We start from the raw sequence: 15,440 nt of genomic DNA, 5'->3' as shown, positions 1-15,440 counted from the left end.
CTTCAGACCTAAGAGTTATAGTGTCCAAAGTTTAACTGGTGCACCTAGGGTGAAAGGTGGTACAAAATTGGTGGTTATTAACTATTATGAATTTGAAAATGGAATCTTAATAAGCATGTTATATAATCTGGGCTCTCAGCATTATTTCTCATTGTGCAGTGCAGTACCTTTCTAGTCTAGATGAAGTGGATATCAGATGGTTGGAAAAGAGTACATTGAAAGTAGTTCACAGTCAAAAGAGAAGAGTTGCAGTCAAAGGAGATCTGTAAAAAATGTGCAAATGTTCAACAAACAGTTGCACAAATACAAACCCAGGAACAACTAGCTGTATACAGAGAGAAATGGCCTCAAGGAAGGGGGAAACAATCCTGCTGTTCTCAGTTTTGCTGAAGTCCAAGATTTTGGCACTATAGTTTATGAAGAGTGTGGACAGTTGGAAAGACTTTGAAGGAGGAGAGCAGCAGAAATGACCAGAGGTTTAGAAAACATGTCCAGTGAGGATGGATAAAAGGGGTGAGGTTGTGAAGGCTATACAGAAGACTAAGGTGAGTCATTAATAAGTGTTTAATGCATTAAAAGGTTTGCCTTGGGGAGAAGGAAATAAACTCTGGTTGTTCATTGTAATTAGGCCAAAAAATAACAGGTTTATATTGCTGTAGGGTTTAAGTTGGCATTAGGAAAACCTTTCCAAAAGTTGGGGTCGTTAAACCTCTATGATAGTATGGCTGGAGAGATTGTGGCATCTCTGCCACTGGACAATTTTAAAAACGGATTAGATAACTACCTGTCAGATGTGGTTGTTCACATATTAGACAGTAGGATGGACTAGATCTGTCTATCTCAGTCAGTGAACCATAGGACATGAGAAGCAGTTGAAAGAAATTTCAGCTGAACAAAAAAAAGCAGCCAGCTGTAAAGAAGCAAAGTGGGGAAAAAATTTATAGGTGTTCAAAGTTAGACCTGATTTTGACTGGGCCAGGCATGAATTGTGATGACGCTGCTCAAAGTGGCCTCCGAATTTTTTCAGAAAGGCTTAGGGAGGCCTTAGATTTAAAAAGGATGAGAAATACTGGTGTGGGTGACTTTTTGAGATCCATTCAGCCCTAATTCTGTGCCATTGCTTGCCAGAAAGATTTTTAGTTACGTGTTTTATGAAATAAAGCATAACACAAATCGCCCAATATAAATCTAAAAATAAGAACAAATCTTGAATTTTTTTCCAGATTCCATTCTCTAGACCCTAGTTTAAGGTAGGAGATGCTTTTAAATTCATAAGAAATTCAAAAGGATTCTCCAAAATGCTATTTAAATTTGGAAAGGGCTATTGTTTGTAAAGTTAGTTAGCAGATGTCTCTTTAACATATAAACAGAAGAATATTTAAGCATTGGCATGTTTTTACCTTCAGATCTTCCCCCTCTTACTTCAGTAGGACTGTTTGTATGCTTCAAGTTGCAGAGTACTTTGCTGGATCTGTGCTTTGCCAGAATGTTTTCTTCCCCCAGTCCTTTATTTTTGCTTTGAAACTTTATAACTGCATTCATATCTTAATTTGCAGAGTATTTGCTTTTCCTGTTTCAGTGGCAGACATTATACAATGCATCTTTTTAAATACTAATGGCCTTCCACCCACTTCTAAGCCTTGCTTTCTTTTGTAATAAAACCCGAATTTCACAGTGGTCCAAATTACAATGGCTGGTGTTACTCTAGTGAAGTTATTACTGTGGCTGTGTTATGTGCTGCAGTTACTTTTCATAACATTCGAAAATAAATTAATCCCATCAAAATGAATGGGATTCTTGCACTATTGATCTCAAAGGAATTCTGCGCAGGAACAGTAATTGTAAAGTGTAATTCAGTGCTGGCCTCTCTCCCCTACCTCTCTGTGTTCACCAAGTGCATTACTCTAGAAAGCATCTCTTCATCTTGTGACAGTGTATATTACCACGTGTGCCCTGCTTCTGCAGTTCTTTTTATGTCCCCCAAGTTACTTGCATGGAAAAACTTTAAAATAGAGAGGAGGAATGAAAGAGAATGTACTGAGGGTTTGGGGCTGGCCATGTTAAATAAATGAGAAACTATGTTTCTCCCAGTTGAAGTCCTATCTGTTGTCACTATCACATGAGGAGTCAAATCTTTGTTTTGGAAAATAATGCCACCATGGGATTCTGGTGACTGTCCAAAGTACTTGGACTTTGCATTCATGTTTTATTAGCTGATTCCATTAATGGAATAATGACATAGTAAATCATCAGACAGCTACATACAAAATATTAGTAGATAAGCTAAGTAATCACTTAGATTATTTGTTCTGTTTGGCTCTTGAAAATTACTACACTCCTTAAAGGTAACACAAGTAATTTGAAATGTTTTAGCATTTGCCATTGACAGTACTAAACTGACTGGCTTGAAGTCTTCAAACAGCTATTTTTAATAAAATAAAAGCATGTCCAATTAAATTGTCATAATTGATGTATTTGTATAGCAAGTTCCAAAGAAAAGACCTTGCTGCCTATATTTAGGATTCATTGCTTATGCAGAATGTAAAATTTCAATTAGAAGATGTAAATGCACAGGACTAGCAATTATTGAGCCATATCCTTAGTTTTCAAATACTGTGAATTCCGTAGTGCTTCTGTCGGTGTAAATACCCTGATGTCATCAAGATCTCCATTTGAAGTGTCTATCCAGAGTCACGTTTTCGTAATTTCGTTATAGACCTTTAATTTAAAATAAAACTGAAAAGGGGCAATAGCATGGCTAATTAAAACCTGGGCAAATAAAAGCCTGTACTAATCTTTGCCACTGATTTATCACCACCCTTACAATCTTTTTTCAGCAATTGCTAGTCTTACATCCACAATTATCTGACATCCTTAAAATCATATCCATCATGTTTTAAACCTTGAAAGAATATGGAGAATTTAGCAAGATAAAACAGTGTAGACTCTGTTTTAATTCAGTCATTTAAAATGCAAGATAACAAACTGCTTTTTTGTGTACTCAACCCAATACAACTTAAAAGAAGACATGAATATGATTCTGGACCAGCTCTCTGCTTACTATTTAGCTTTAATACTTGCATGAACGCTTACATTTGGAGTATAAGACTAGACTAGACTGATGGCTCTTTTGCGTCCCTGATTACACCATTACTCTGGGCAGAAGTCCTAGCTCATGAGCCTTCTCTCACATCTGTCCAAAATGGGAATTGAACACATTGGTAGTTCAATCATCTCTGATTGTTTGTTTTGGTTTTTGTTTTCTTAAACAAATACAGAGGTCAGTCTGGTCCTGTTTCTGTTCCTTTGTAGAGAGAAGAAATTTCTATACTGCAAACAATTATTTCCTATCAGCAACAAATTTCCCTTTGCTCCTCTCACTCTCCTCCCCCTCTTTGCTCCAGCTTCCCCAGAGTTTTACCTATGCTGTTGTTTTGATTTTTACCCTGAAAGGAGAAGATGGTCTTGGGAGACAGTGCAACCTTGTTTAGCAGGTGGGACTTTGGCTGTATAACAGACATCTTGGGGTGTGTGTGGATGTATGGTCCTACAGGTGCCCTAGTAATTTGCCTAATTCCTCCATTTCACTTGAACTGGAACATTGTGATTTTTGAGAGAACAGTGGCAGGACTGTGCTGTGTCTCATTTTGCTTGACTACAGCTCCTTAAAAGCAAAGCGGCTTTAGAGACGATCAGGATAGTTAACTGGACTTTTCTTAACCTCTGCTTACACACTTTTAATGTACTTCAGCAAGATGGTTTGGAAGCCCTCATATTTTAAGTGATCTTTGGAAGCCCACTGGTGGCAAGTCTTGGCATCATCATACTTTTCATGATTGTATATCCTGCCATTCCACTGCTTTGATAAAAAAGAAACATTTCAATTCTGAGCACCCTTGAGTCATAGGTAGCTTTTTACGTTGATAGTTCCCATCCTCTTCCTTGTAGCCCTATAGGTTGGTTTATTTGGTTGAGGGCAGGGTAGAGGACTTTGAAAATGAGATGTAATTGAGTTAGCACTCCCAGGAGGGTTAGGTAACATGAGGTGCTCTGGGACAGATTAATACTCCAGGGCAGAAGGTGCTAAAAAAAACCTGAGACACCAGCTAGACTGTCCTGCCAGAACAACAGTATTTCTCCTTTTGGGCCACTTACAGTGTAGACAGCTTCTGTGTTTTATAAGTTGGACATAATTTATCAGACCAATTGGATTTTAATCTGGAGATTCTCCGATAGGTTCCAGTGGCATAGATTTTTCTTGCAAGCAATTAGCTCACCAGTGGTGGCTTGTGCGGTGTTTGTACCCCTTACTTAGCTCTTGAATGTCACCAGATTCAAGCCATTGTCGCTGTGCAGGACACCAACACCTACCTGCACGTTTCAATTACTAGAGCGAAAACAGTGGATGACTCAATGCATACCCTTCACTGACCGCAGCTGCCTTCAGGACGATGAAGCTCAGTGTTGGGGAAACGTGTCTTCCAAATACTGTAGAACTGATCTGGCAAAGGTCCTTGGTTTCTTTTAACTACGCCAGCTCACAACTTACCACCTGGAATGGAAGGCTCCCTGTGTCATTCAGGTGCTCTTGCTCCAGTAGGACCTGGATAAAACACTGTCCATTCTTCCTTAGGTAAAAGTCATACTAGGGTTCTCTTACCGTGGTGGCTCTGAGGAGAATCGCAAGGAGGTTCTCCTGCAAGATCTCAAGGACACCAGTTCAATTTGCAGTGCCTTTTTGGAATGTGTCCTTACTTTCCCTTTTTCCTTCAGCCTTGACTGGCTTGCTCTTTCTCATCTTTGAAGCTGTAGTCAGGTATCACTTGTAAAATAATAAGATGGTGCAGCGGTGTACTGCAGCATTTTCAGCACAGTTCCTTTTGACTCAAACTCTGTAGATGCTTTTTCTTATGGCCTGTTTCATGGCAGCATTTTTGTGGTGGATTCTTTTTTCTTTCTCACGTTCTTTGCTCATGAAGATGGAATGGTGACCAACTCCTTGCAGATGGTGACTTGTAACATTGAGCTTGGTTTGAAGCAATCGGCCCATTTTTCCTTTTTTAATTATAAACATTATGAGCATTTGGAAAACCTTGTAAGTGGACTGGTGCAGTTAGCAGCTTCTATCAGAGTGTTTCAGATTAGTGGCAGATGCCCAAAGCTTTTCTTGTGGCATTTGGCAGCTTGAGGAAAGTGTTATAACTTTCATCATCTACTTTCACCAAATGGATCAAATGATTCCAGTTGCCAGAAAGATAAAAATCAGCAGTCTGGAATCTTCTTTGATATGTTTTGTTGGGTTTTTTTCTGGATATGGAATGGAACAAATGGAGAATTATCAACCCTGCTTGAGAGACTGCTGCCTGTTGGTTGCGTTTGCTGGGTGGGTTTTTGTGTTGTTTGTTTGGGTTTTTTTCTTTGCTGTATATTTCAAAATTTATTTGCTGGGGTTTTTTTTTGATTCAGTCTGCAGGCAACACATCCTTCAGTCTGTTCTCATTGCAGTTCAGAATGAATGTAAATTAAATATAAATTAAGTATATGTATGTTTATCTATTTTTGTATGTAGATAGATGTTATTCCTTCTGGGGACTAATAATTTGTTGTTCAAGTAGACTGTGATAGATGTCAACACCATCTTTTTAATCCTTGTCTAGTTATAATTTTTCAAAGATTTTTCAATCATAGGTTTTAAAAACTGGTCTCAGTCAACTTTTTTTTCACCTTATTTGAAAAGTTATTTCTTACATCTGTTTATTGTTCTCCCTAATATGACTAGTGGACACGTCATTGTTGCTATTTCCCATGTGTTAGCAATTTTACCCATGATTGTGGATCCAAAATGGGACAGAGGCAAGTGATGAGGATTATTTTTGGGTGGGGTTTTTTTCCCCCTGTAGTTTTAATGCATGCATCTGATAGACTGGACAGCCTCCTCTTTTTTTTAATTCGTCCTTCTATTTAGGCTAAATTTATACTGGTATCTGCTTTACTATATTTCAATAAAAAGTGAAAGCCCTATTAATTGAAGCAGTAGGGTTAAAACTGACCCAGTAGTTGTCTGATTTTAATTGGTTTTGTTTTCTAGGGGAAGAAAATGAAGATAAATAACTCTTCCATTTTTGTGATATGCCTACAATTAAAATGTTTGATTTTTTGAAAGTATGGTTGGTTCAAAGGATGTGCTGTCTGTTAAAGAAAGAAAACTTTAATTAATATATTAATTCTATCTCCTGTCCAAAGCAAAGCAGCTAGAGTAGGCAGAACCAGCAACATAGGTAAGAACAGTAGTCTGGGTTTCTTTTCTGCTTGATGTAATACCGCCAAATGCATGTCTTCAGGACTTCCTCTGGATTGTGGGACCCCAACCATGTTTTATATTTCTCATAGGTGATGTCTTGTAGACACACAGGGACAAACTGAGTATACTGATCTCATGAAGAGCTTGTTTAGATTATGTCTGATGTTGTGCTCATGGATTTGTTCTCAACATAGTTTTGGCATTGTTATCCCATGTGGCAGCTCTGAAGTGTGAGGGAGCAACGGCTTATAGCAGCATGTGCTGTCACAGTAGGAGAGTTAATGTGTGAGGTAGGGAAAGAAAGGGAAAGTGAGACATAAGAAAGAAGGGAAACTTGACGGATACCCTGTTCAACTCATTCTGGATGTGTCGCTGTCATGAAGCTATTTAAACTCTGATGTGACCTACCTTGCATTTTTAGTTCTCTGAGCTATTAGAACTTGGCTTCATCTCAGTAGAGTTTGAGAATATCCTGAGATGAAGAGCACAGAGGTGCTGCTTAACACCTGCCCTTGGATTAGGTCAAATTGACTGCTGAGTTTTGGCATGGTGATAAAAGCGTTTAATAAATGCTAATTTCTTCTAAAAGCACCCCTTTTGATCCTCCTCTTTGTGGTAGGGGAATCCATAAGGCATCTCCCACTGCATACTGTAGCGTCTGACTCTGAAAAAAGTTCATAGTTTGACTGTGATATTACATGGATTCTGTTACAGTGCTTCTATTTGTTTATGGATGTTCTTACATTGTTCTTTATCTGGTTTATCATGGACCATGGTGTATGGTAGCAAGCTTACACTGATCTGTGTATGTGAGTTTAATATCACTCTATCTTAAATGGTAAAAGTGTATGCTGGACCTTGTTGATAGTGCTTCTTCTACCTGGTTCATTTTCTGCCCTCGTTCATCGGCAGAAACATAGCTGGCTTCACAGCTTAATGATTGTTTTCAGTGGATCATCTTTACCTCTTCACTCAGACTCATGTTTCCTTTATTTTCTGGGACAATTTGAATTAATACCTTCTTGAAATTAATAAATAAGAAAGATTATTTTAATTATTTATTTATTCTCCTCCAGGTTCTCTGAAAGTTCAGGCAGAATGTTCTGTATCAGTTGTACTCAGCTCCTGGTGAAAGTATTTTTCATATCAGTAGCAGCTAGAGCGGCATGTTTTAAAAGAGAAGGAATGTAGAAGGTAGTGTGGCATAGAAGGTATGGGCTTTTTTTATGGTTTTTTTTTTGGCTGACCATTCATCACCTCAGGTCAAACCTCAGAATAGACTGAGGTAGAAAGATGTAGACCTGGATAAAGAAGACAGATGGAAGTTTTTTTCGAAGTACCTTGGTAAAGTTAAGATTGGTTTGAGAGCCTTAACCTGTATTTTGATGAATTAAAACGTGCTTTAATGTTTCATTTTTCTGCTTTTACTCTTTTTTGTAAAAAGGAAAAAGCAACTCCTGATACTTATAAAAGTGCTTATAGGTCATATTAAAAATTACACATATAAGCTAATTTAATTTCTGAAGTAGTGAAAAGCACCAATGTGTATGTACATGCTGCTTATGTGTACACTGTTTATACCACTTGCTTTAATCTTGTTCTTTGGTAATGGCTTGCCAACCAATAAGAAAGGAGAAAAATCAAACAACCCTGGAATATAAACTGAAAAGATGCAAGTATTGTGTTACAGGGTAATGTAGTAACTTTAAAAAATAAAAAGAAAACCACAAACCAGTGGACTGTGTGAAAATGAACAAAGCTCAAAGTAGCAAATGGAAACATCTGTGGTAAAGATGACAGTTGTACCCTGTATTTTAGGGCTGAAGTCTCTGGGAGATGGTGAGCTCACAGTGGGATGCAGGAATTCACATTCTTTAGGAGTCAGATTTTGAGGGAATTGCTGAGGAGAATATCTGTTGTCAACATTGTTTTTAGCATTGTTATCCTGGGTGGCAGCTCTGAAGTGTGAGGGAGCAATGGCTCCCTGTGACGTGCTGGTTCCTTGGCTTTTCCTGTTTGTGTAATGGGTTTGTAAAGCAGTTCTCTGCAGCAGGCAAGGCACATCAGCTTCTAATGCTGATTCTTATGCATGATTCTTATGGGGTCCGAATGAGATTTGACAGAGCTCATCTGCAAGAGTCATGAGGGTAGGCAGGGGATTGTCATGTGGAAGGAGGAAAATATGTAGGAGAGGTAGTGAGGTAAATGGTGAGGGAGCTCAGAAAGATAACTAAATGGGGACAAGGCTCTATCTTTCATATTTGTGGAGACAGAGGTTTAGAGAGGTAAGAAAGATGTAAACTCATCAAAGTTTAGGGCACTGAACGAGTCATCTGCTGTGTGTTACTGGGAATTTAAAGTGAAATTTTGAACAAGAAAAAGCCGCTAAGAGACAGGGAAGGAACTATGTCTTACTGGACCAACCTAAAAAATTACAAGAAGAGCTGCTGAAAAATAGTTTGTCGTGTAGTCTGCCTGTGGAATTATATTGCTTGGGGTTTGGAAGTGTTGTTTAAGAGGTGTTCTTGGTTTTATCCCTTCAACCAAATGCAGTGCCAAGGATCTACTGCTGTCAAGGGGTATTGGAAAGACCATTCAAGAACAGCATTTTTCAGTGCGTAAATTTTAAGCAGCCCCAAGGTCACTGTACCCTTCTCTGAGGCTGTGCAGCTGCTTACATGGAGTATTTGAAAGGATTATTTTAAACTTTCTTTTTTATGGGTGTTGAACCTGAAATGGTGTCTTCTGAAAATACCAACTTTTAGGACCTAAGAATTTGCTGTCTTATCCCTTTTACTCCTTTCTTAGTTTCCTCTTTCTAGTCTTCATCTCTTGCTTCTTTTCCATGCTCAAAGAACTCAGTATGTAGTACCCACGGCTTTGCCAAATTTGCCCTTACGTGAAATGATGTTTTAAACTTCTGTCGAGCCTATAGAAGACCTACAAACCAATGATCAGGGTAATGCTCTTAGGAGGAGTAGAGGCAAAAACGTAAGAGAAGGACGGTTTCTTGAGCTCTGGTACATGCAGGTTTTGTGTTTCAAAACTGTCCCTTTGTACAAAAGATGGAGAAGTTTGTTTACTTCTTGAAGCATCTTTGAATGCTGTTTGACATGCTCACTTTCAGTACCTGCTCTAACATTTCTTGGGTTATGGTTTCTTCCTGTTACTAGCTGCTCTATGATTATATATTACATACCTCATTAAGTCTCACTTCTTTCCTTCTCTTGACAGCTGCAAATCAAAAAGAGCCCTTGACTCCTAAATTTAAAGTGAAAGAGGAGCCTAAGGATGAAGAAGCTGCAAGTTCAGCCTTGTCTCAGTCCAGCTATGTGTTCAGCCACGAATCCGAAGCCTCAGCTCCAAACATCCCTGAGGAGAAACTCAAGCCACCGGAAGTGCAGGCAAATGTGATGAGGCAGGACATGTCAGTCAAGGCAGCATCTGAGCTCCTCATGAAGCTCTCAGGTAGATATTTAATAATATTAAACTTTTTTTTTTTTTTTTTTTTTTTTGTGTCTGCTAGCAAGGTTACCTTGCAGAGGGAATGTTTAGCTTTAGTAGCAAGTGAAGGAACAATTGAAAAGGTCTGTCTGCACAGGTTCATATATGTAATACATCTCAGTTTGGTCTGTTGCCATAGTATCTAATTGTCTGTGCTCTGGTTTTCAAATTAATGACTGTAGGATAAGTCAAAAGAAATGATGCCTTAAAGCTTTTAGATGTTGTCATTTTTAAAATCTACCAAACTATGTTAATACCGATTTATTGATGTGTCACTTCATTAACATCATAAGAAAGTGTGTCTGTACTGAACTACACCTGATACAACTTTAGAAATGACGACTTTTAAAACCTTTTATTTTTTCTGACAGTATCACAAAATTATAGGATACACTATTAAACAAATAATGTAAACTGTGTCAACTTTCTGCTGTTAGGGAGATCACTTGAACTCGCCCACATTGGCTTAGTGATACATCCTTCTGCCAGAGAAGTAGACAGTGTGCATGTGTATACACATATGTACTGTTACTACTGGAGGGAGTCAAATAAAAATGTAGGTTCTGCTAATTATTCTTTGCCTGTCAGAATTAGGGTTTAACTTTAAGGGAAAGTAAAAGGGTTGAATTCTCCCTGCTGGGAACAGTTTGAGTGACGAAAAGGCTTTGAACTTTATTTAATGGACTTCAGTTTTTAGGACCAAGGCGTGAAAGTAAGTCTGAGTTTTGTACTTCCACGCCTGAAGTGAATCATTTCATTTTTAAGTCTTCTCCAAAACTGGACAAGACTTCTTTTTTTAAGTATGCCAAAGTCACACAAGAGGTGCCATTTGAAATGCTTAGAAGTCTTCTGAAATTCCTGCCAGACTATCTGAAATTATTTGGCTTGATTGGATACTGTCAAAATTGAATTTGAGCTCAAATTTCTACTTCAAAGACTTCAACTGGCTGGGATCTCTCCCATAAATTCTAACGTGTAATTGATTTCTTTTCATACCTGCACAGTTTAATTTGCAGAAGAATTTGAATTATTGTTTTGCAAGCCTTCCATGTTAATGGTGCAAAAAGTGCTTCCCAGGTACAAGAGTTGATCAGAGCAGTTTTCCAGTTTTTCACAGGCTCCCAAATACTAAACATTTGGTTATTGATATAGTGCACTGTTGCTGCTGGTAACTGATACAAGTATGGTGTTCTAGTAACAGAACTTTACAGCCTAGTGAATATTAACCCGTGACTTTATTTTTCTTGGTGCATATAAATGGATATAGCTATTTTCATAAAGAAAAAGCTCTGTAACTTAATGATTTCTCGTGTACTTCAGAAACACTAGGGTTATTGTTTGTGAATCTTGAGTTCAGCGCCAGCAGTCTGTGTTTAAATAGTTTTATTGAAGACTATTATATTAGAATATTTGTGCCTTAAGTATCTGTTTATACGAGTAAAATCTGGTATGTATAAAATCTTGGTCAAGTCTTCAGTCACTGTTGTTGGGAATTACCAGTCTTTGAAGGCTGTAGTAAGAAATACACTAGTTTAACATTTCCCTTGTGACTCCTAGTGATTGAGCAGTTTTTGCTGGTAGTGGTCTTTTTGGTTAATCTGTACATTAGAAGGCAAAGAATTACTCTAGGATTTACTTAGCCAGAATTGCTGCAGGTGGTATTCCTGAATCAGCCAGTGGGTGGGGTTATACCAAGTTTATCACATAGGCTATTTTCAACTTGCACTTTTCTGGTTTATCAACTAAGGCAGAAACTATAAAGGAGAAAAACACAAAGGTACAGTTTAATGTAGGACAAATATAGGAGGAATATCAAAGTTCAGTAGCCTCTAGTGTTTTTGAATGTTTACTTTATCTGGTAGAATACTCTGAGATCACTATTGACTTCCCAACTTACCTTAAGCAATTCTGTGCTCTGGTTTTGGTGATTTAGAACTTAAACAGTTAAGCCACTTATTCAGAATAAAGTAAAAAGAAGACCAAACTTGCTCCTTTTTTCCTAGTACTGAAAGGAGAAGAAAAAAAAAAAAAGGAAAGGGATGAGTAGTCTGGATGTTGTACCGTCTGAGGGAAATCTTCAGTCAAGTGCCCTTATTAGATTTGATATATTATATAATTGGGTTTAAGTCAGGTCCTTCCGGGCTCTATATATTCTTGGTAAAGACTGAATGGATTACATCCTCACTTCCCCGCCCCCCCCCAACCCCTTACTTCTGTGTAATACTAATTACCAAAACCTGTACTGCATACAAATTCAGCAAGGGATTTCCGGCATAATAATATTTTGCTTTTTGCATTCTTGACATACATGCTTCTGTTATTCCCCGAGCAATAATATTGCTGATTGTTGCAGCTCATGGGAACCTCTTGGGATTTAGGCCTAGACCTTGCTGTCTCCTTTCATGTGAAGGATACACTGGTTTATATTTTTCACTGGGAAATCTCTTTTCCCAAATGGAGATGCTGTGTTGCTAGCTCTTAGCTGAGCCTGTATAGTGTAGCAGAAGGCCTTTCCATCTCTGCAGCCTAGCTTGCACTGGTGCATACTGAGAGACTTACTGCAAATCACCAGCCCTTATAATGGAGGGACTTCTCAGCCACTCAGAAACTAAACCTAGGAAAATTAGAAGAATAAATATATTTTACTGTAGTAGAGCATTAACATTTACTAGTTGTCATGGTAAAGACAGATGTATAAAACCAAGAGAAAATCACATGCAGCTGTCTATTTTAGTTCTGCTGTGCAAGGTGTGCTCTTTTCTCACTAGGTTAAAAAGTTGTCAGGACACTTGCATGCTTTTAGCAGCACTCACCCAGTCTTGAAGATAAGGCCCTTACCTTGCATATTACTTTGGTGGAGCTGGACCTTACCTGGAGATGCTAAGCCCTTTTATACCATTTTTTCTCTCCACTGCGTTCCACTTGGATTCAGATCTTCCACCTCTCAGTACACAAACTTGATACCTAGTCACTTGATACCTAGTTGTACTTCTTCCAGAGAATTATTCAAGCTAAGAAGCTCAATGTCTCTTGGGCACATTTAGGTGGAACCCATTTCCATCCAGACAGTCAAAACAAAACTTCCTAACAAGTGATCTGCTATTTAAAAATAAATGAAACTCCCATTTGGAAGGTATGGTCTTTGGGGGTTAATGGGCAAAGTTCAAGCATCAGTGCAGACTTTCAACCTACATTTTACGGAACTCAAAATGACTATCATGATTTATATGAATGTACAAAGGTGAGTTGTGAATTCTGTCCATTACTAAGACTTGACTGAAACAAGGTCCAACGGTAAGCAAACAGATTTGAGGAGATAATGGAGTGGGCCAGATCACTCTCATCTCTGTCTGGAAGGGTGCCATACGTGCAAGATTTTAAATTCCTGTTAAATATTGCATGGAATTACTTGTAAGAAGTAGAAGTAATATTCCAAATACACCTGTACCAGTTTTCTACATTCTTACTAGTTCTTTTTCATGGAAAAGCTAATTTCATTCTCAAATTGTTTAATTAAGTGTGCACCCAGTGATCCCTGGTCAGTTTTACACACTCAGTCTTGTAAATTGAAAGGTAGGTTTCAGAGGAGACTGAAATTTAAAATAAATGTTTGCATTTACATGCTAATTTTTGAATCTAAACCCTCATTTTCTACTGACATAGTCATGCTGCTAATATGTTTGGGGCATGTATTATCTTTCAGAAGTGTACAGTGTTTTGCCGCCTTGTCCAACAATGAATACATAGCTGGAGGTGTATAAAATCTATTCCAGATACTAGCATTTTAAAAGTAGTGTTTTACCCTGGTGCCTTGAACTATGACATTAATATGTCCCTGTCTTTCCTAGAAATGTTGTCTGAATCACGTTTGCCTTTATTTCAGCTATATCTTATTTGTGAAATGTAGTCATTTTGCATTTCAGTAGTAACTCAGGTTGTTTTCCCTCTCTCTTTTTTCAGTGGATTGATTCCCCTTGTATTGCGCATATCCTTGTTATGACTAGCAAATGCATGACCTTTGTACTATTTGGTTCCTTTGGATTTTTTTTACTTCAATCCTCAGGTCACAGTGCTTCTTGTAATACGCCGATTCCCCAGTACCAGCAATGTATCATAATTTAGGGTTATCAGCAGATGCAATTAGTGCATACTTACTTTTTGTGCCAAGGTCATGAAGTAAAATGTTGCATACAATTGATTCCAAAAGCATTCTTGATCAACTCCATTTATTATCACCTAATTACATGACAATTTCTCTTCCAGCACAGCTGGTTATTACAGGGTTTGGGTTTTTTTTTTCCTTTTTTGATTAAGTCTTTATCCACTTGAAAATGTTGATACTAATTTCCTATTTCATACCTTGTAGTTAATTTTTTTGACACTGTATCTTACATTTTAACTGATGCCACATGGATTACAACTTCTATTTAAAAAGAGGAGGAAAAGGAAAAAAAGAATTATAGTAGAATTCTAGCATAAGATGAAGGCCAGAATACCTCAGTGCTACTCCTATTCCAAAAACGGCACATCGTGCATTAGGGAACGGCGAGAGGAAGGGCTATCTGAGAAGGCTTTAAATTACCTCATACCAAAACCAGTCCAGTCACAACAGCATAGACTTCCAGAGGAACTGAATAACAGTATCAGTTAAAAAAGTTTGCTAACTAGGAGTGCTATCTGTGTGTGTGTGGCTGGACAGCTGTTGTCAGATTTACCTCATTTTAAGGCTGGGGTGGCTTTAGGTTTGGCTGTCATCAGCAGTGTGAATTGACAACAAAAACAAGTCCATGGTTAGTAAGCTATTATTCTTGGCAGTCACAAAATATTTTCAGGTTTAGCGGGTTGTGTTAGCGTTAGCAGACTTTTTAGTTTATTGTTACTATGGTGAAGAAAAAGTACATTACTACGTTCTTTGAGTGAGGTGGGGGACAGAGAAACTAACCTTCCTACGTATTTTTTTTTTCGTAACATCGTGGACTGTTCTGGGAAGAGCTTGTATGGATCCAGGCTGCTGTCGTTGCAGGTTGCTGTTGTCAGGACCTCATAAGAGTCTCTGTACCTAGATTGCAGGGGAGCTGTCAAGTTCTTTCATCCCTGCTTAAAGAGCCTTGATAATGGGCAGAGGAGTGAAAATACAGGGAAGTCTTTTGTTCCTTGGTCTCTAAATAGCTCATTAGAAAGCTCTGGGCAGCAGCAGGTGCTTCTGTAGAAGCTCAGGAAAGTAAGTGGGGAAGTGTAGGACTCAAAATAAGACTCTCTTGAAGGGAACTGAAGAGATAGCAAGCCATGGCAAGTCACATAACCAGATTAAATCCTGCTATTAGCCAAGTGGTTTTTGTTTTTTTAACCATCAGAAATGTGAAATTGATTGTGAATGGATAGAGTGAAGCTGTGATTTAATTACATATAGAAAAAGATACAAACTTCTAGATAGCTAGATTTACTATTGCAATGTGTCAGCTTCCAGATTTGGAAAAAAAAAATCTTGAGGAAAAAAAAGACTCTGAGACTCATCTGCCAATGCTGTACTACATGAAGTTCCTGTCAGGCCATAGTATGTTCATTCAGTTTAATAAGCTTTTCCATGACATCTGCAAAGTAACATAATCCAAAAGAACTCAACTAGTAATGGATT

At 38.1% G+C, this 15,440-nt stretch overlaps 1 protein-coding gene across 5 annotated transcripts in view; it reads left to right on the top strand.

The window, feature by feature from the left end:
* ZNF827 (zinc finger protein 827) overlaps positions 1-15,440 on the top strand; it is a 106,426-nt gene that overhangs the window by 45,218 nt on the left and 45,768 nt on the right. For all 5 annotated transcript variants that reach the window (XR_008745786.1, XR_008745787.1, XR_008745788.1 and 2 more), the window contains exon 5: positions 9,536-9,769. Coding sequence is in view for 2 of the 5 variants with exons in the window: in XM_027795196.2 (XP_027650997.2) it covers positions 9,536-9,769 (234 nt within the window). In the remaining 3 variants the exon portion in view is untranslated. The remainder of the gene's footprint in view (positions 1-9,535; positions 9,770-15,440) is intronic.

This window comes from Falco peregrinus, chromosome 2 (assembly GCF_023634155.1).
Source record: "Falco peregrinus isolate bFalPer1 chromosome 2, bFalPer1.pri, whole genome shotgun sequence".
In the NCBI taxonomy this organism is placed as follows: Eukaryota; Metazoa; Chordata; class Aves; order Falconiformes; family Falconidae; genus Falco; species Falco peregrinus.
This window is presented reverse-complemented; position numbering and strand designations above follow the sequence as displayed.